This window comes from Amphiura filiformis, chromosome 1 (assembly GCF_039555335.1).
Source record: "Amphiura filiformis chromosome 1, Afil_fr2py, whole genome shotgun sequence".
Classification (NCBI taxonomy): Eukaryota; Metazoa; Echinodermata; class Ophiuroidea; order Amphilepidida; family Amphiuridae; genus Amphiura; species Amphiura filiformis.
The window spans coordinates 27,552,757-27,572,342 of record NC_092628.1 but is presented as its reverse complement, the minus strand read 5'-3'; the positions used below and the strand labels follow the sequence as shown (position 1 = coordinate 27,572,342).

The 19,586-nt window shown below is 35.0% G+C and overlaps 2 protein-coding genes across 9 annotated transcripts in view; one reads left to right on the top strand and one right to left on the bottom strand.

Moving 5' to 3' along the window:
• LOC140157652 (uncharacterized) overlaps positions 1–12,262 on the top strand; it is a 49,532-nt gene extending 37,270 nt beyond the window's left edge. Inside the window, exons 31-50 of the mRNA XM_072180896.1 lie at positions 148–261; positions 594–707; positions 854–967; positions 1,134–1,247; positions 1,943–2,053; positions 2,290–2,403; positions 3,017–3,130; positions 3,255–3,368; positions 3,848–3,961; positions 4,123–4,254; positions 4,559–4,672; positions 5,167–5,394; positions 6,488–6,601; positions 7,289–7,399; positions 8,082–8,195; positions 8,792–8,905; positions 9,120–9,233; positions 9,819–9,950; positions 10,674–10,872; positions 11,222–12,262. Coding sequence (XP_072036997.1) covers positions 148–261; positions 594–707; positions 854–967; positions 1,134–1,247; positions 1,943–2,053; positions 2,290–2,403; positions 3,017–3,130; positions 3,255–3,368; positions 3,848–3,961; positions 4,123–4,254; positions 4,559–4,672; positions 5,167–5,394; positions 6,488–6,601; positions 7,289–7,399; positions 8,082–8,195; positions 8,792–8,905; positions 9,120–9,233; positions 9,819–9,950; positions 10,674–10,872; positions 11,222–11,288 — 2,462 coding nt within the window. The 3' untranslated portion in view covers positions 11,289–12,262. The remainder of the gene's footprint in view (positions 1–147; positions 262–593; positions 708–853; positions 968–1,133; positions 1,248–1,942; positions 2,054–2,289; positions 2,404–3,016; positions 3,131–3,254; positions 3,369–3,847; positions 3,962–4,122; positions 4,255–4,558; positions 4,673–5,166; positions 5,395–6,487; positions 6,602–7,288; positions 7,400–8,081; positions 8,196–8,791; positions 8,906–9,119; positions 9,234–9,818; positions 9,951–10,673; positions 10,873–11,221) is intronic.
• A 2,598-nt stretch (positions 12,263–14,860) lies between these two features.
• Positions 14,861–19,586, bottom strand: part of LOC140137534 (uncharacterized) — an 87,657-nt gene continuing 82,931 nt past the window's right edge. For all 8 annotated transcript variants that reach the window (XM_072159283.1, XM_072159358.1, XM_072159433.1 and 5 more), the window contains 6 exons: positions 18,559–18,672; positions 18,193–18,306; positions 17,875–17,988; positions 17,540–17,671; positions 16,572–16,770; positions 14,861–16,139 (listed from right to left, as the gene is read on the bottom strand). In XM_072159283.1, the coding sequence (XP_072015384.1) occupies positions 16,073–16,139; positions 16,572–16,770; positions 17,540–17,671; positions 17,875–17,988; positions 18,193–18,306; positions 18,559–18,672 (740 nt within the window). In that variant the 3' untranslated portion in view covers positions 14,861–16,072. The remainder of the gene's footprint in view (positions 16,140–16,571; positions 16,771–17,539; positions 17,672–17,874; positions 17,989–18,192; positions 18,307–18,558; positions 18,673–19,586) is intronic.

Genomic DNA, 19,586 nt, shown 5'->3' with positions numbered 1-19,586 from the left:
ACCCAATCAACAGTAGGAACGTGCCAATTACAAGTTCGGTCTATAAACAATTTATATGCTTGAATCATATCTCACATTATTTATACAATTTTATCGACATTATCAATATAGAAAACAAGATATAATGCTCTTTTGTTATTCATGTAGATATCGACGAATGTACAAGCTCACCGTGTCAGAATGGAGGTGACTGTTTTGATGAAGTCAACGGCTTTACATGCCGGTGTCAACTTGGATGGACGGGAACGTTCTGTGAAACCAGTAAGAAAGCCATGCTTACAACTCACTTTTAATTATGTTTTCTTAAAAGCGAGGATTATCAGTCAGTCGATTTGCGACAATCTTGTTTATAATGCTCTTTTTAATACATGATATTTGACGCGACCATTATTTTTGAATGTTTTGAAAACGTATTGCCAAATACGCCCGAAAACTCCCGATCTGCTCGTGTATTCCACTGTTTTGGGCAACATGAAGATGTTCTATCGGGGGGAGTCAGCTTATTATAGTTAAAAAGGTACGAACATTTAACTGAAACAGTAACGCACTTCCGGTGATCAAATGAGAATGTTTAGATTTTTAATTTGTCGTAGATATTAACGAATGTGGTTCTGATCCTTGTCGTAATGGAGGGACATGTCAAGACGAAGTCAACGCATACACATGTCAATGTCATGCAGGATTTATGGGGTTATTCTGCGAACGAGGTATGCAGTAATAAACTTGTTATATTATGCAGTTGTTGTTGAGATTCAAATCTATGTATCAGTGATTTTTTATCAGTGATGCCAAATAATTTCAAATCTCTCTTTTCATATTTTTAACTATAATATCTTGCATTATCAATGGCCAGAAATCAATGAATGTGGAAGCTTCCCGTGTATGAATGGTGGGCAATGCATCGATGGCGCCAATGGATACGTATGTCAGTGTCTTCCTGGATGGACGGGTCTCATGTGTGAAATAAGTAAGATTTCTTTATTTCGCATCGTTTCAATCCATCATTGCTCTCTATAACCTTTTAAACCAGCTTAAAACATAATATTGTTATCAAAAGGTTATCACAAACAGAAACAGCATTGTAAAAATGAAACTCTATAAGTAACTGGTAAATTTTGTTTGTTCTTTCTTAGATGTGGATGAATGTGCAAGTAATCCGTGCAGAAATGGAGGAACATGTAGCGATGTTACCAATGGTTACACTTGTACATGCCTACCAGGATGGTCAGGAGCAAACTGCGACATAAGTAAATATGATTCTGATTGTTATCTAGTATCCTGTAAACATCCCTTATTTAAACATCCAGAATCGTTTGTCGTATATCCTAGTATCTCATTGTTACGGCTACTATTGTTGTTAAAATATTGTTGTTGTTTGTGAGTTTAGATAATATGACTACAACGGACATGGTGACATATTTATGATGTTGAAATATGTTCATATTAAATTTTGTATTTTTTTGTCTTTAAAAGGGCATTTCGTGATCCACAACACCCCCCCCACTTTTTGAGATTTGTATACCAATGGTTACATAATGTTTATGTACAAATATTCTTGCAGATTAATTTGTTCAGCAAAAATATCGTGAAATTTGAATTTCGGTCTGGTACACCACGAAATTACAACACATTGTCTATGGAGCAGTGTAATACACATAATCATACATAACTCGCAAATTTCGGAATCAACTTAAATTTTGGGAATAAGGTTTTTCGTGGATATCTACTGAAAAATGTCATAAAAAGAGGATGCTAGGATCACGAAATACTCCTTTAATTTGGTTGAAAGATAGCATTACGATTTTCAGTGTTAACATATTATATGTTGGTATCTATATTTTGTTAATATACATATTCCGCTTATGAGCATATAGTGTGGCATTACTTCGATACTCTCTTAAGGGACAATTAATGTTTAACTTTACACCATCATATTTTTCAGACGTTGCATGCCAATCCAATCCTTGTCAAAACAGTGGCACCTGTTTAACTACAAATATTGGTTATCGATGTATTTGTGCGATAGGTTATACGGATATCAACTGTGAAACTGGTAAGCAATGTATTTTTAATATGTTACCTAACTATTGTTTACAACGAACAATTATATGATTGTTCTTCCAGAAGACATATACTATTTCTCTGACAAATTATAGTACTATCGGATATTGACACCGTCTTGTTATATAAAAATAGCCACCCAACAAAATACTACTTCGATTATATTTTACCAGTCATATCCGTAAATTGCATGATATTGAACATTTTTATGTTGTTCTTATTTTGTAGACATTAATGAATGTACCAGTAATCCATGTCAGAATGGAGGCCAATGTTTTGATGGAATAAATAGATACAGCTGTGTCTGCACTCCAGGACGGACTGGGACAAACTGCAACATGAGTGAGCAAAATTGTCAAAAAGCTTATGCCATGATCTGGTCCATGTAGGCCAAAGGCGGCAAATTTGAAATTGAGTTAAAGGCAAAAATATAGAGTAAAAACAATAAATTCTTTAGAACCAAGTTGTTAGACCTTTGGTGTTTTCAGTATATGATAGTTTAATGTTTGTGTAAGGTATTAATTATAATAACTCAATTGTCAAAAATGTCTCCTTTGGCTCCGTGGACCAGATATGTCACATATCAATAACATGCTAATATGCCGATAATATCGAGTATTTCTAAAAACCCAACACTTAACGGTACTTGTGTTTCAAGGAAGCTTACGTTAAAAATTGAGCGTGTAATAAATGTTACGTCTGCAAAAACTTTGGCTAAAAATGTGTCAGTAAACGAATTAGTAATAGTCAGTATTGTGTTTCCGTATCATTTTGCCCATGCTATGGCTTGTTCAATCATGTTCCTAATCATGCTAATGGTAGTCTTATGGTGTTTGTACTTCTTAACCCCCTTGTGACCTTTTAGTGCTTTATAAATGACTTAAAGTTTTGCGCTATTTTGTAAATTTGCAACGAATACGACACATTTGATAGAATGCCCTTTATATTTTTGAAGATATTGATGAATGCATCTCACAACCATGTGTCAACGGTGGGCAATGTATTGATGGCATTAACGGGTACACATGTTCATGCCTACCAGGATGGGCAGGAACGCATTGTGAGCAAAGTAAGTCACACAAAACGCACTATGCTAGTCTCAAAATAGAAATTGTTTTGCAAAATACGTTCACTGAAATCATAAAAAATATTTTTTGATAAAAATATTAATTATAAACCCGATTTTTAACTAGATTATGACGAATGCCAAATCCGTCCATGCCAAAATGGTGGACGATGTGAAGATGGCATCAACGGATACACGTGTTACTGTTTACCAGGATGGACTGGCAATAACTGCCAACAAGGTATATCCCAGCACACGCTAATATGTTTTTAAAATGTTATAAACGTGTTATAAACACATGTTGACTTCATTTAAAACGTTTTAATAACATTTAAATATCGGGTTATATAAATGCCATCAAAACGCTTTTAAAACGTTTTATATGAAAAAGCACAATCAAATTTTAAAAACGTTGTCAAAATATTATTGTAAACTATTTTTGGTAAATATCTTTGCAAAATATTTTGCCAACTCTTAAACAAAATGATGTTAGAATCTTTTGCATCAACTTTTCAAAAATGTGTTTAAAACGAAAACGTTTTATACCCTTTATATAACCCGAAAATAAAACCGTTTCTGTTTTAAAATGTTTTGTGTTTGCTGAGTAACTTATATATATGAAGATAATATATGAAGTTCTATATATGAAGATAATATGTTTGACGAGTATGATAAAGAAGGAAATGTTCTCATGCACCAATCATGTTATTATGTATTCAGATATTAATGAGTGTGCTTCAGGACCTTGTCGGAATGGCGGTACATGTGAGGATAGTATCAACAGGTATATGTGTACATGCACCGCAAGATGGACTGGATCACAGTGCGAAATATGTAAGAATAGAGAAATAATCCTATATTAAACGAAAGAGAAAATTTCCAATCGGTACGATTTCTTAACTTTTTTATTTTGTACATATTCACTGGACATGCAATATTAGCTAGTGACAGTTCCATTTGACTAATATATGAATTTTTTTTATTGTTTCTTTTAGTTATCGATCCTTGTAGATTTGATAGTAGTAGTAATAGCCCACTGTGTTTCAACGGAGGCCGCTGTGTATCCCAGGGAGATGGATTTATATGCATCTGTGCAGCAGGATACACGGGGACAAACTGTGACATTAGTAAGTGTGCGATTAATTAAACCACTTCAGAGCAAAATATTTCATAACATCAATATGAAACATAGGTGTTCAAGGGAATGCTCGGAATACCGATTACTTGACGTTCTAAATGTTGTTTCTCTCGAAATTAATATGGACAATCTGATTAAAGTTCATGTAAGTCCTTGGCATAATACCATTTTTGTTTATGAAACAATACATTGTTTGTGATAATATTTTGGCTAAATTTTTAGAATAAAATGTTAAGTAAAATGTATATAAGATATGCTTTCCATTAGTGATTATGCATTATAAAATTTTTCAGATATTGACGAGTGTGCAGTAAGTCCATGCAGAAATGGAGGAACATGTTTCGATCTAATCAACGGTTATATCTGTAATTGTGGTCCAGGATTTACAGGAACCAATTGTGACGTTAGTAAGTACAGAGTATGATTGCAAATCACAATTTAAAGTGAAAAACCTTTTTTGTTACACAAGTAAAACTTACCTACACGCATGCAAAAAATCTCACAAAATTTTGCAGAAGATTATGAATTTATCGGGTATAAAAAGGTTAAGTAAAAATAAATTCACAGCACAAACGGTTATACCTGTAATTGTGGTCCAGGATTTACAGGGACCAATTGTGACATTATTAAGTACAGAAAATGATTGCAAATCACAATATGAAAGTAGAAAACCTTTTTTGTTACACAAGAAAAAAATTTACCTACACACATGCAAAAATCTCACAAAATTTTGCAGAAGATTATAGATTTATCGGATATAAAAAGGTTACGTAAAAGTAAATTCATGTCTACGTACACACTTTGATACGTTTTAGACAGGATAAGTAGATCCGACCGTCATATTGTTATATTCACACGTACAAAATGATATTTACAAATCATATTGTAAAATTATTTTCAGATATTAATGAATGTTTCTCTCAGCCTTGCCGCAATGGTGCCCTGTGTATAGATGGAGTCAATGGGTATACATGTGAATGTCGACTTGGATTCACTGGAACTAACTGTCAATTAGATATCAACGAATGTGCAAGCCAACCATGTCAGAATGGAGGTCGCTGTAGAGATGATGTGAATGGGTACAGGTGTGGATGTCTGCCTGGATGGACTGGTATTCATTGTGAAACTGGTAAGAAGAAAGGCTAGACACTATTAATAGGTCTGACCCAGCAAACACAAAACGTTTTCGACATCATTCACAAAAGGTTATAAAAGGTTGTCAGAAAACGTTTAAATGTCGGGTTATATAAAGGATACATTAATGGTATAAAACGTTTTTATAACATTAAATAACATTTTTTGATAATCTACTGCTCAGCAAACAAGAATGTTTTGCAGAAAACGTTTAAATGTCGGATTATATAAAGGGTATAAAAACGTTTTAATAACATTCCAAAAACATTCTTGAAAACTTGACACAAAACATTCTAAACAGAATGTTATTTTGGGGTTGAAAAAATATTTTGCGAATAATGTTTGGCCAAAATATTTTCAATAACGTTTTAAAAACGTTTTCATGACCTTTATATAACCCGACATTTAAATGTTTGTAAAAGGTTTTGAAAAAAACATTTTAAGAACATTTCTGTGTTTGCTGGATTCAAATATTTTAACATAATGTTATTTAAGTATTGACACAATATTTGGCAAAAATGTTTGCAAAAATAGTTTACAATAACATTTTTTGAAAACATTAAAAAATATTGTTACAGTGTGTTTTCATACAAAACGTTTTAAAACGTTATCATGACCTTTATATAACCCGACATTTTAATGTTATTAAAACGTTTTTACCTAAACCAAAAGCCAAAATATAACTTATTTAAAATGTTTTTAAACGTTTTTGTGTTTGCTGGGGAGTTATGTATGCAAATAAAATAAAGAACTATTTGTTTGTAGGTCATCTGAAAAAAGTTCTTTAAAATTACTGAAAAATACAAAGTTAGATAGCGAAAACATTTAGATTTTGGTGATCGATACTTTATCCTTGTTGGATATTTTTGCTGAAAAATTACTACAATTTATACACACGGCACTCTCAGACTTTCAATTTCATTGAAAACTGTGAAACCAGTTTATAAGCAATTAGTATTATTTAACCTTTATCATTCTTATAGTTATAACTATTTTATTTCACCTTTGATTAATAATACCCGTGCACTGCACGTCATCGAATATCCATTTTTACTCCCGCATATTAAACGTGATCTATTCTGTTGTAGAAATATTGGAATGTGCTATACAACCATGTAGAAATGGTGGAATATGTATTGAAGAAATAAATGGATACACTTGCATATGTGACCCAGGATGGGGAGGTACCAACTGTGAAGAGAGTAAGTATAACCAGTACAATTATAATGAGTATAATCTTGGTGTTTAAGGTGCTGGAAATAATAAGTTCAAACTTTTAACCACTATCATTGGCTAATGTTTTGTGCCAAATGCACATACGAGCTTATATATACATGTATCAACAGGTACGCACATTTCAACGCATTGGTGCGATGCAAAATCATCAGATGTTTTAAGGGTTAGCCACGTGACCGTTATCTTCTAAGGCTGACAATTTCTTCCACCCGACACACCCATAAATCATTCTTCCACCACCATTTTCGTGATGCCATGCAAAAACCAAATGAAACATTTAGATACCATTGGAAAGATATCGGGACATTTTGTAGACTCTGCATTTAGACGGCTTTCCGTCTTTCCGCCATTGCATGATGTCACCACCACCACCACCATCCCATTTGTTAGAATAATTCTATTTCAGCAAAGAACATTTCCATCCAGTAACTGATATGAAATCGACAGCATATTGGACCAATGTAGAATTAACAGTTGTGGAATTCTTCTTTTTTAGCAATTTTCATACTTTTGTGTAGTGTTTGTAGATGTAGAGAGAAAGAGGCTTGAAAACACACAGAGACATATTATTGTCATTGAGCATATGTACAATAATCGGAAAACGTAGAAAGTAAATGTACTATTTGTTAACTTTTCATTATCATTTTTAATAGATATATCCTGTGAGTCTAACCCATGTCTAAATGGAGCAACGTGCATTGATGCCCCGGTTGGATATTTTTGTGATTGTGCTGCTGGATTTAGGGGTATAAATTGCGAACAAAGTAAGTTGTATTCGAGGAAAATTTGTATTGCCGAAAGAAAACCACGACTCTCAATATGAATCAACAAAGTTTCGCAAGCACGTTTCCTTCATTTTCTGGAGAGGCAATCATAGGAAGTTTATCTCACCGCTTTGGTGAAAATTAGATGAGAATATGGTAACTCTATTATGGCTGCGCCTTTCATTTGGTCTTTCATATTTGCAATTTGGTTGGTTCTTATTTCATGAATATAATGATAATGTGACATGTGTGTGTTGGGTGGGGTGCTCTGGTACCAGCATCGTTATGGGGTACTGTGTAAGTTGCAACATGCAACAATTTGGGATACAAATTCTTTATGGGTATAAATCATGCTTCATGGTTAAAGAAAACAAAGTAGCTTATAGGACCCCGTAAGGCCTGAAACGCATGGATATGCTATTTGGAAAGGTACCTCATACACATAGGATGGTTAGGTGGGTCTGTGTGAAAAACGTTCTCCACAAATTATTGGTGGTACGTTTTTTGTACGCCACAATATAGGTGTGATATAAGAAATATTATGTGTTTAGTGTGTGCATGTGGGGGTGTTTATGTGTGTCGGGTGTGTGGGGAAGTCCTAACATATTGGATGAACATTAACCTGTTGAAGAGTTGATGACCATTTGTGTACACAGGTTATAATGTTGATTTCCCTTTGCAGATATAATGGAATGTAGCAGTCAACCGTGTCAGAATGGTGGCATGTGTGTTGATGACGTCAATGGATATATGTGTTTATGTACACAATTCTGGACAGGTGTACTATGTGAAACCAGTAAGTGTTGATCCATCAAGTCAATGTAGATTTTGCAACATGTTATCATTGTTTTTCTTCAAGTTTCAACTAAAAAACTCTCTTCAAGTTTCAACTAAAAAACTCGCGTACAAAAAGGGAGGGTTCGACTTATTCTCCAGCAAAGCACTCTTGATGCTGGTAATAAAAATGGAAAACATTGTTCATTCGTTTAACGGACATTGTGATTCACCCAGGCACTTCTTGTTGTAACACACCACCAACAGTTTCTGTGGGATGGCAACCATGCATCCGCAAAAGCAATCCTGATAGTAGTTAAACTACACATTAGATACTGGAGGAGGGTAGTGTTTTAGCGTCCAAGGCTACAGTATATCTGTTGACGACTTACTTTTAACTAAATGGATGTCTTTTGTGGTCATTGTGCTTTAAATTTTAAATTTGACCAGAATTTAAGGGAGGGACTAACAACAACGTGCACCAATACTATTTGCAAATGAAAATAGCCAAAGCAAAGTGGAGTGGTGTAATAAGTTTGCAACATATTTTATGCTTTACAGTTCATAATGATATATTAGTTATGATATAGTTTTTGGACTGTTGACTTTCTATTTTAGCGTTAAATCCATGTATGTACGTCCCATGTGAAAATGATGGAACATGTATGAATATGGGAGTTGATTACGAGTGTATGTGTACGATTGGATACACTGGTCAAGACTGCGAATTAGGTAAGTTAACATGAAAGGATGTACATTTTTTTACATCCTATTAGAAATGTAAAAAGTGTCTTTTTAACAATTATGTAATTTTTCGTAAACGTTTTGAAACATTTAGGGAGTTTTTTTTCATATTCCATTGTATCTGGTAGACATATTACTTCACATCAGATGCTGGGTAAATGATAATGCAATATGTTACAATGAATATTTGATTCTGATCCAGATGTGAACGAGTGTGCTTCAGTACCGTGCCAGAATGGCGGGAAATGCACAGACGACATTGGGTCGTACACATGTGAATGTCCGGAAGAATATACTGGTGCTAACTGTGAAGAAGGTAATCATAATGAAATGAAAATGAATGTGTTGGTACACTGATAGCGTTATCTTTTTAAAGTCAGGTTAGAACCAAATATTACAGAATCCATGGAATTCCCGATTCTGTTGACACTACGACGTAATAATGTGTAAAACATTTTTTTATAATATAAATATGAATAAAGAAACAAAAATAGCTTTTAATGACTCTGTACTTATTCTACAAAAGGCGAGGAAACAGCCATTTTGAGTCGTTGTGGTTTGAAGTTGTTCTAATTACTCAATCATCTGTTTCAAATTAACAATTGAATGAACTGCGCTTTTAACGAGCACTTATGATGGCCGGTAGGAGTACTATGCGACAAGCATACATGCATATCTGGCCACGTTTAAGCCATTTGGACTGAGTAATCATTTTGATTTGCAACTTTTGACAATTTTGGTAGCAAATCTATCAATCAAATCGTCATGATGATCATAATACGATTTATGACATGTTAACGGATTGAGGACTTTCCTTTTTGTGCGATGTTTAGCTAGAAATTCTACTTTTACTTAAATCCGAAAAGTTTCCTGAAAGCATGATGTTGTGATTTATTCTCAGCTCTACTCTGTACAACATTAGAAGGAACCTGGTACAACTCATTTAATGATATGGTAACCATAACAAAGACGTCGACGGGATTATTACTGGGAAATTATGCTACATGGGTAGATCTGAGTGCTGGTTACCAAAGTAGGTGTATACGATATTTATACGACGGCTTGTTAAATTTAAGGGTTTTATTTCTTGTATTATCACCTAACTAGAGTAGTATTATAGTCTCTCGAAATTAGAAATTCATGAACTCGTTAATCCGTTTTGCGTATAAATTTATTTCCAGTAGCTCAATGATTATACGAAGAAAATAAAGGAGTAATATGTTATCGGACACTACGAATCAACCGTAAAGTCGGCCCGGTCAATTTTGTTTTATGGTTTTGGGTTATGGTTGGTTGAACTCTGCTCGTTCAACAACATGGTACCATTTCGGTTCTACATGTATTTCCTTTTCCAGTCATTTCCCCTTTAAAGTCATAATTGGCGGTCATTTCAAATCATCCCCAAGTCAACGAGGTTCAGGAATGTCCTCTCATTGTTAATTGTTGGTTATACATACCTAGACAAAACACAATGCAATTGTAACCCGCCACTTGAACAGGATTTAGCCAAAGCAAACAAAGACTAGAGCTATTTAATGATTCTATAGAAATAGGTAGAAATCAAATGAGAAACATGTCGCGCCTAATTGAGGTACCTATGAATACGACCTTCACGCAAATTTTACACTGTATCTCAGAATACAATATGCCGACTTTACGGCTCATTCGTAGTGTACGCTCACATATGAGGAAAGAAAGATTATTACATTCTACTTATGTAAATTAAACTTTTGAAATTGAATTTCTTTACTTTTAGTTCCAACTGTCATGTTGGGGTTTGCAAGCAATAATCTGGAGCGTCCGTCATTTGGGTTCACTGTTGTTCAAAACAATGGTGACTCCACCACTACGTGGACTGGTCAATGTCATTTCTGTAATGGGGTGGAAGTTTTGAAAACCACGTGGATAAGAACTGACCAAGTCAATCACTGCTGGGAAATGAAGTCGGCTAACTCGTGAGTTGCTGTTGTTAATTGTTGTAGTTTTCTTATATTTGGGTCTCATAATTACTCTCGGGATTTCATCACGTTTTCAAACCGCATCTTAAACGCAAAGCGTTTTTAAAAAAAAAAACTTTGTTTTTATACAGGCCTAAGAATCTTGAACACTAATAATAGCCCTCAATAAACAAGATAAATCAGATTTATAAGTAAATTTCGTTTAAGCTTTTACAAAGTGCTTAAGTTTAAAGTTTACCACATTGAAAATCCAATATTTTAAATTAATTTGTTCTTGAACACATTAGAAATATATTAGTACCTAAATCCGGAGAATTAAATGTAAAAACAATATTTTTATTTTCAGAGTTGGTGAGGACAATTGGACCCGTTACCAGCAAACGACAGCGCCGCAGATTCAGGAGAACCAATAGCATTGGCAATGTGATGTACTTCTTGTTAGGGAGTGATTATTTTTAACGGCAATGGGTGAACCGTTAGTGCACCTCGGCAAGGAAGTGTTCCTAAGTCACTTAAGCAGGGTGGTATAATGATGTGCTTGTGGGTTGTATGGCTCACAATATTACTCATGTGTTGATTGAAAGATCTCATCATCCTTATTATTAATTTGTCAGACAAATAATTACTCCCTTCTGTAGAAGATTTTTGATGCTGCAACACACTTTGTAAATAAAACCTATTTTGCTGTTTGTGTGAGTGTAAGAAGATGTTTATTTTCAAGACAACGGAAATAAATTATTATTTATAATCTGTGAAGTAAAGCCTAACTAATGAGAAATTGGCATATGTTAAGGTCCCCAATTATAAAAACATACATTAAAGCCATATTGTAGCATTTGCTTTTTCAACATTCTATTTTTTACTCGATTGTAGTGTACTTTAGTAAACTAACATACCCTGCAAAACTCAAGACTTTAGGTGCTGTAGTTTTGTCTAAACCCGAGATTTTGAATAAAACGCAGGAACCGTCGTTTTATTATTACTATGGCAATATTAGTCGAACGAGTACGCGATGTTTATAACACAGTATGTACAGGCGTGCGGATAGTCGAAACATATAATAAAAAACCGATCCGACTCACGTCCGAAGGACTGTCCCGCATTGGCGACAATATGCGCTGGTATTATATAGCGATTTTCTTTTTATTGCCTCAATTAAAATAGGATATATCTGACAGTGAAACTAACATTATTAAAGAATCTAAAGAAAATGCAATTCTATTTTTAAACAAAATGTTACAATATGGCTTTAAGCTTGACTTGATCTACAAAGATGTTAAATTTAAAATTATATTAAGTTATATCAACTATCGTGTATATGAAGGAAATATTCTTGTATTAAAAGTTTTTTTTACATGGACATGTAACACATGGACTCTTTCAGCACTAGTTTTTATTCAAAATTTACGCAGATTTAGCTACGTAAATTCTTAAATATAAAACTGGCGACTTTAACTGGGAATTCAACATGTAGTGACGACATGCGTGCTATTCGTACACCCGTCTATTACGGTGCGAGGTCGCTTATTTTGTCAGTATTGGATATTCTACACGTACAAAATTAACACGCGGACAAAGCAGAACATATTAAGACGATCAACAGTGTTGAACATCCGACAGAAAGTCTTAACTATTAATATGATCCATTTTGTTAATATTATAGTAATTTAGTAAAGTACTATTATGTTGTGATAATTTGATACGTGCGGTTCCTACATGCAGATTGTCCATTGAAATGTGTGCAAGATCGCCCATATAGAACTAGCTAACATTTGGACACAAACCGCGTGGGCATGCAACTTCGAAACTGGCCGGTGTATGCAACGTGCAGAAAGAGAGCTAGCACCCCGAGTACTATTGCCAAAAAATTATGAGGATATGCGAAATTCCCTGGATGGGGGATGGATTGGTTGGGTTGTGGAGATCCAGAAAACTGAAATTCCGATAATGATCACCTGTTTTGCAAAGCAATAATAGCGGCCTCATGCCCAGGTGATTCGACTTTTGCGCACCATGTGTACATGGTGTACCTCCAAACGAAGATCAATATATGTTTTCGACTCAATTTAACTGCTGATCCTTTTCCAGAGAGTAAGATAATTTTATATATGCAATCCACGGGCATGTGAAATTGCCCGGATCGGTGTGAAATGGGATAGTGGTAGGGTGCGTGGGAAAAACTATATTCTTATCTTGACAGCAAGCCCTATGTCGCGCTATCATAAATATGGAGCTGTGATTGAGTTAATATTATGCAATTTTAATTATTGTTATCCTTTGGTTCGTTTCCGTGCATATCTTTGTTTGTGGGTGTGTTTGTTTCTTGCCATTTATTTCGATTTATTCGAGGAAGCAAAATTGCCACTTTTGTGAGTCAAATTGCGCGGTGGACGGTATCGCGATTCGACCAAACAGTACGACGGACGTTCAAGGATACGATACACGATTTACCGGCAAGTGACTCATTTCGGAATGCGATCATGGATTTTGAAGAAAAAAGGTATCCACAGGCTTCGATGAGACTCGAACCAGCGATCCGAAACTTCTTTGTTTACGAGTCCAGGTCATTACTGCTCGGCCACGGAGGCAGTTGAACAGAGCAGTGTAATAATAAAACATAAATATCATAATGCTATCTTTAGCCTTTTAAAAATGACACATTTTGTAAAGATAGATTGGCCGTTTTATGCAAAAACAGCACCAACGTTTGGAAAAGGTCTTAAACAAATAATAACGTCCTTGCCATTCTAAATATGTATACTTTAGACCAACAATTTAACAGCTATGAGGCCCAAAAGTTCCCCCAAAAATTTCCTAAAAAATATCCAAATTGTAGTTTTTATGAAATGTTGACCTAAACTCCTAATTTGATGGTATCTATAAATTCATTCACCAAAGTGCAGTGAAGCGATGCATGTGTTGTTAAGCGATGTGTGCCAGTTGCGTAGCGTCACAGGGGCACGGCGGGTACGTGCCCCAATCGATCTGAAATTTTAAAAACCCATAGGAAAATTGCCGAAAAACGGCTTGAGCCCGCACTCAATCCCGGTGCCACCCAATCATGGTCGGTGCTCCCCCCCCAATGTAATGACCCACGCTACGCCACTGATGTGTGACTGTTTTGAATAGTTATAATAAAACCAAACAGAACACGTGTAAGAAAGATACACATTTGAAAAATACGTTATGGGCTCAGAATTTTGTTTCTGATACATTTTATTTACCACATTTTTGTTCAAATTTCATGGTCCAAATGAATCCTTGTCTCACTCTTTAAATATTAACGTTTTTATACTAAAAGCTAAAATTGTCTTGATCAAAATTTCAACTTGATATGTTTTTGTCTGTTGCGCTACATAATCTAATAATAATGGAATATAAAGTAAGACACGGATTCAGTTGATAAAATATAACAAGATATACACGTTAATTTATTTTTTTAGAGCACCGGTCCTTTCAAGCTGAGCTCTGCTAGTACTGATGAAGAAGCCTAATTATAAATAGGCATATAGCTCATTTTACATAATCAAAATTTGACAGTAGACAGCGTCACCTTGCCCGTCTAGTTTGTTCACAGATATATGCCACGCATTAGGCCAAGTAAAATAAAAAACATGTTTCACGTCCGGATTTTAGAAAAAAGGAGGAAGAGGGAGTTTTTTATTTTCTATTTTAATCGCAAAATCGGCGTAAATACTCATACTTTGAGCTGTTTTAGCGTATACAATAATGACTGGAAGGTCCTTTTTATTTTGTTGTTCTGAGAGGTATGCCCCCTCTAATGACCACAAAACTAAACCTTCCAAAAGTGTTCCTTGTATATTAGCATATATAAAGCATCTCAACTTCCTAGACTTATTTTTTTGAAAAGTTATAACTGAATTTCAAAAAATAAAAATAAAATTGAAGAAACTTCAAAAAGGAAACGGAGGGAAGTGAAACATGTTTATTTGTTTTTGTTTGGCCTTATAGTATTTAACCCCGATGTAAATTTAGTCTTTGAACTTGAGCACAGTCAGCACACCATTAACGAAGCAAACATACAGAATTAATTCAGAGTCTTAGCCACCCAAGATTGCGGTGTCTAATAAGGAACGTATAATTATAACGCAATTGGTTTCCTACGTACACAGTGCAAACTGCGTTTGATTCGGTTCGGTGGTTGCAAAGAAACGAATGATTACGTAATCTGTTCTTTTCAAATGAAGAAATAGGAGACACATTAGGAATGAACAGTCTATTTGCAAGGCCGTAAGATATTGCATCAGAATATCTGCAACATATCATTATCATTTCATTCATTGTGTCATTATGTCATCTCTCCTGCTACAATATTCATCCTATTTGTTTGTATTATGGAGTTGGTAGTGGAACACTGAGAAAATGCTTGGCAATACGATAAAGTAACTGTTGGACAGATTTAACGGTTGCGAAGAATTTTGTATTTCTGATCCATTCTCTAACATCCCAGGCAGTTCAATAAATATGTTTGCCAATAGTATGTTATATCTCTGCATAGGGATACCGTATAATGAAAGACAGAGATAAAAGGACTAGTTCGCGTCTGACGTCAGGGCAAAAGCGCGCCGTGATTGGTTGCCGACCTGCGCTAGCTGTCAGAATTTCAGACGCAAACTAGTCTTTTTATCTTTGTCTTTGTCTATAGTTAATGTCGACAACATAAACTCAATTAAGATACCTAAACATGAATTACAGAATTATACCAAAAAGCTAAAATATCAAACAGTCTGATCAAAAAAGCTCATGTAAAACTTGAACTGAACCGAATCGAACTTTTAATTTGGATTAATTATATAGGACTTAGGAAACAGACTGTGCTACATGCACTTTTTTAATTTTGTGATTTCAGTATTACTTTTGAAGTCAATATGACAAACTTAAATTATCCAGAAACTTTTATTGGGGCACCCTGCATATTGCAACATTAACACTCAATGTTTTTAGGATTTATATTTTAAATTTCATTTTGTATTTTCATGGAAAAATTAAAACAAATCGTTTCAACCTCTTCACTTCCTTAATAAATATGACAACAAATTTAGCACCAATGTGTTGTACTAATCTGCGTTCACAATTTGTTTACAATACCTAGCAAAAATATATAAAAAAGTAAGCTATATTATGTAAAAAATATTTTATTTTACAGCATTAAAAAAACACCTATTACACCACATATCTAGGACACTGGTTCTTCTTGTGGAGCTGCACTTTGCTGATAACGTGTCCAATTATCTTGCCCAACTCTGAAAGAAGAAACAAAATATGTTAAAAGTAATTATGTTCAAATGTGGGAGAGAAAGAAGAAGCCTTTATATCCTATTAATTTATGTGGATCATTTTTCTACCAAACACCTTTCTACATTAATGTCTAGGCAGTCAGGGCAGTCACAGTTTTTACTCCAAGGGTTTAAAAAGCCAGTCAATGAGTCACTGGAAGCTAAAAATTCTAATAGTGTTGCCTCAATGTTAGATTGTGGGCATACCACCGGGGGTATAGGGACTTAACACATGACCATACTGGTATTTTCCCCCGGAAAGACCTTTTTCAAGGCTCCAAAAGCCCCCCTAAATTGAACTAAAATAGAGCTCCAAAAGACCCTTGATTTTGATAATTTCAGCTCTAAAACACCCCAAATTGCTCATTCCACACATTACTACAATAAAACATTCCGTACCTATTTGCAAATTTCATTTCCCAACAATGGTTGACTTCATTGGTACGAATCCAAGTGGTCTTCAAAACCTCCTGCCCATCGCAGAATTGGCATTGTCCTGTCCAACTGGTTGTTGATTTGCCATTATTTTGTGTCACGGTAAAACCAAAGGTAGGGCGGGCAAAGTTGTTACTTGCGTAGCCTAACATGACGGTTGGAACTGTGGACGAAATGGGCATCATAAATATCAAAACACATTGTTTAGACAGAATAGATACATTAATTTAATTAAAATAGGGGCAATCTTTAAAAAGAACAATCAAAAATGTACCACCATGGAAGGCTAGAACATTAATTACAGCTAGGAAAATAAAATAAATATTTCTTTACTCATGTTACTACTTTACGAAGTCATAGAACATTACACACGTTTTCACCATATAAAGACTAATGGTGTCCCATTTTGCTTACAATCTTAATAACATATTTGATCGACAGGTCTCGTTCAGGTCTAGAAAATTTAACTACAGTTTGTCCACTCTGAAGTACAAAGTGACAACGCGTGTGTATACAGCGCGTTAACAGTACCTATATAGTGCTGCGTCGCTGCTGCAGGTATGCGTGCCTTCAAAGTCGTCACAATGTGTGCGTCCGCGTCGGTACTTTGTACTTCAGAGTAGACTGAGTGTAGCATGTTGAGCTAATCAAAATCAAAATCCTGTCATGCCTGTAGGCTATTGAAATTTCAGTAGCACTGCTTTACATTATTTGGTGGTTTTGATAGCCTGACACCCCAAGAGGAAGAAGGGTATAGTAATATGGGCTGACAATGGCTGGTGGAGAACGTCGTGGGCAAAATGTATATCAAGTTGTGATCTGTGGTAAGGCGCTATATAAATACCGAAATTTTATCAACACTTGCAATATATGCGGAAAAATATTCTAAACATCCATTGACAGTCTAAAAAGATGAATAATATTGGATATACCTTGATAACCAGCACTGCTATCAACCCAAGTGGAATATGAACCAAGAAGCATTCCTGTAGCTGTCTTAGTTATTTCTACCATATCATTGCAGGAATTATACCAGATGCCTTCAATCGACGTGCATAAAAGAGCTGAAAGTTAATCAGAGAAAGAATGTGTGTTATTTTATTGGATAATAAATATAAAAGTTTATCGTAAAGTAATAGTGTCATTTTTATTCTGGGCACTATTTCAAATTGTAGCGGTAGAAGTGTACCCAAGTGCTCATTATGCGTGCCCCACAACATCCACCCACCCCGAATAAACACCCTTGCTTTACAGTAGATCTACTTACGATCTGCACAGTTGACACCAGTGTATCCTTCTGGGCAGACACATCTGTAAGATCCAAGCTGATCTATGCATGCGCCACCATTTTGACATGGTAGACTGGAACATTCATTTACATCTAGAATAAATACGTGTAATTGATTGTGATAATTTTATTGTGGTACAAATAGCTAAACATAAGATTATCTCTCTATGTAATAATAAATGTTTAAACTATTACAAAATGTTTGCAGAACAATGATCTTATTTCGTTTTCCCCTGATACACACTTTCATATGGAATTGGTCTATAATTAACAAAGATCACAATAATGCTAACTTACCGATTTCACAGTCTTGTCCAGTATATCCACTCGGACATACACACTCATAGGCAATTCCTAGGTTCATGCAAGTACCACCATTTTCACAAGGAACGTTTCTACATGGATCCAATGCTGGTCGTTCACAAAGAAAAAAAATGGTTTGAATTTAGTTTTCGTCAAAGTGTTGTTAGTCTTGCTGCTATTTTCCAATGAACATCTTGGTTGATTTCTCAAAAAGTTACGACACGTTGTACGTCCCAAACTCATCATCCATACAATATACTAAAGTTACCGTGGGTTTGAACTTGCGATAGAGTATAAGACTTACCACGCGTCGCAACTGTTAGTGAAATCGAACCCAGCCCATTGTTTCCGCATACTTACAACTTTCGCAATGCGTTCCGGTCCAGAATACTGTACATACGCAAACATATCCATTAGTACCTTCAATACACATGCCTCCATTTAAACATGGTTGACTGGAACATTCTGATATGTCTGAAAGAAAAGAAAAGAAAAGAAAATGATTGCTACACACGTTCTACTAGTATATTATACATGCATAACCAAAGTGATATTAGGCAGACATAAAAACCTACCGCCCGTCAGTCTACTTTCACATGTGTACAAGATATTCACCAAAGTAATCCAATACAGAGTAAAAGAATTCCTGGCCCAAAACCAACCGAGTAACAAGCCGGGTTCAGAGGAAAGTTTTCAGCTACACACCACTATATCATGTATATTAACCAACTAATAGAAAAATCCAGTGAATAACAACTCAACATATGCCTTGGATTCACAGATTAGCAAAAAGCATTTGACTCCAAAGAGCATAATGATTCATTAAGAAAGATAGGAGCGAATGAAGGATATACAAGGGATATGAGAGTTATCCCTGCATCTACCATGTTTACATCTTTCATGTCTTTAGAAGACAAACACACAGAAGGAACAACAAGAATACACAATGATGTCGCAAAAGAGGTGGAGATAGAAAGAGGAGTGAGGCTGGTGGCACACTGTTACCAAAGATTTTCACAGCAGCTTTGGAAGTGGTATTCGAAGAAGCCAATCTAGAAAGGAATAAATTCTGATGAGTAAGTGTTAAAACTTCAGTTTGCAGATGATGTTGTTTAACAACAACATCAGTGAACGATATGATTAGGCAGCTTAAACAGATAAAGTAAACTGGTTACACAAAGTAAAAAACCCAAAGTTTATTATAAACATTGCAACAGCAGAAACAATCACAATACCAAATCACCGAATCGAATGGGTGGATAATATTATGGATATCTTGGTCAGACATTGAAAATGGATACCAACACAACTGAGGAAATCCTAATTAGAATAAAAGCCGGATGGAAATGTTTCGGAATGCACAAAGACATTTTGACAGACAAGACCAT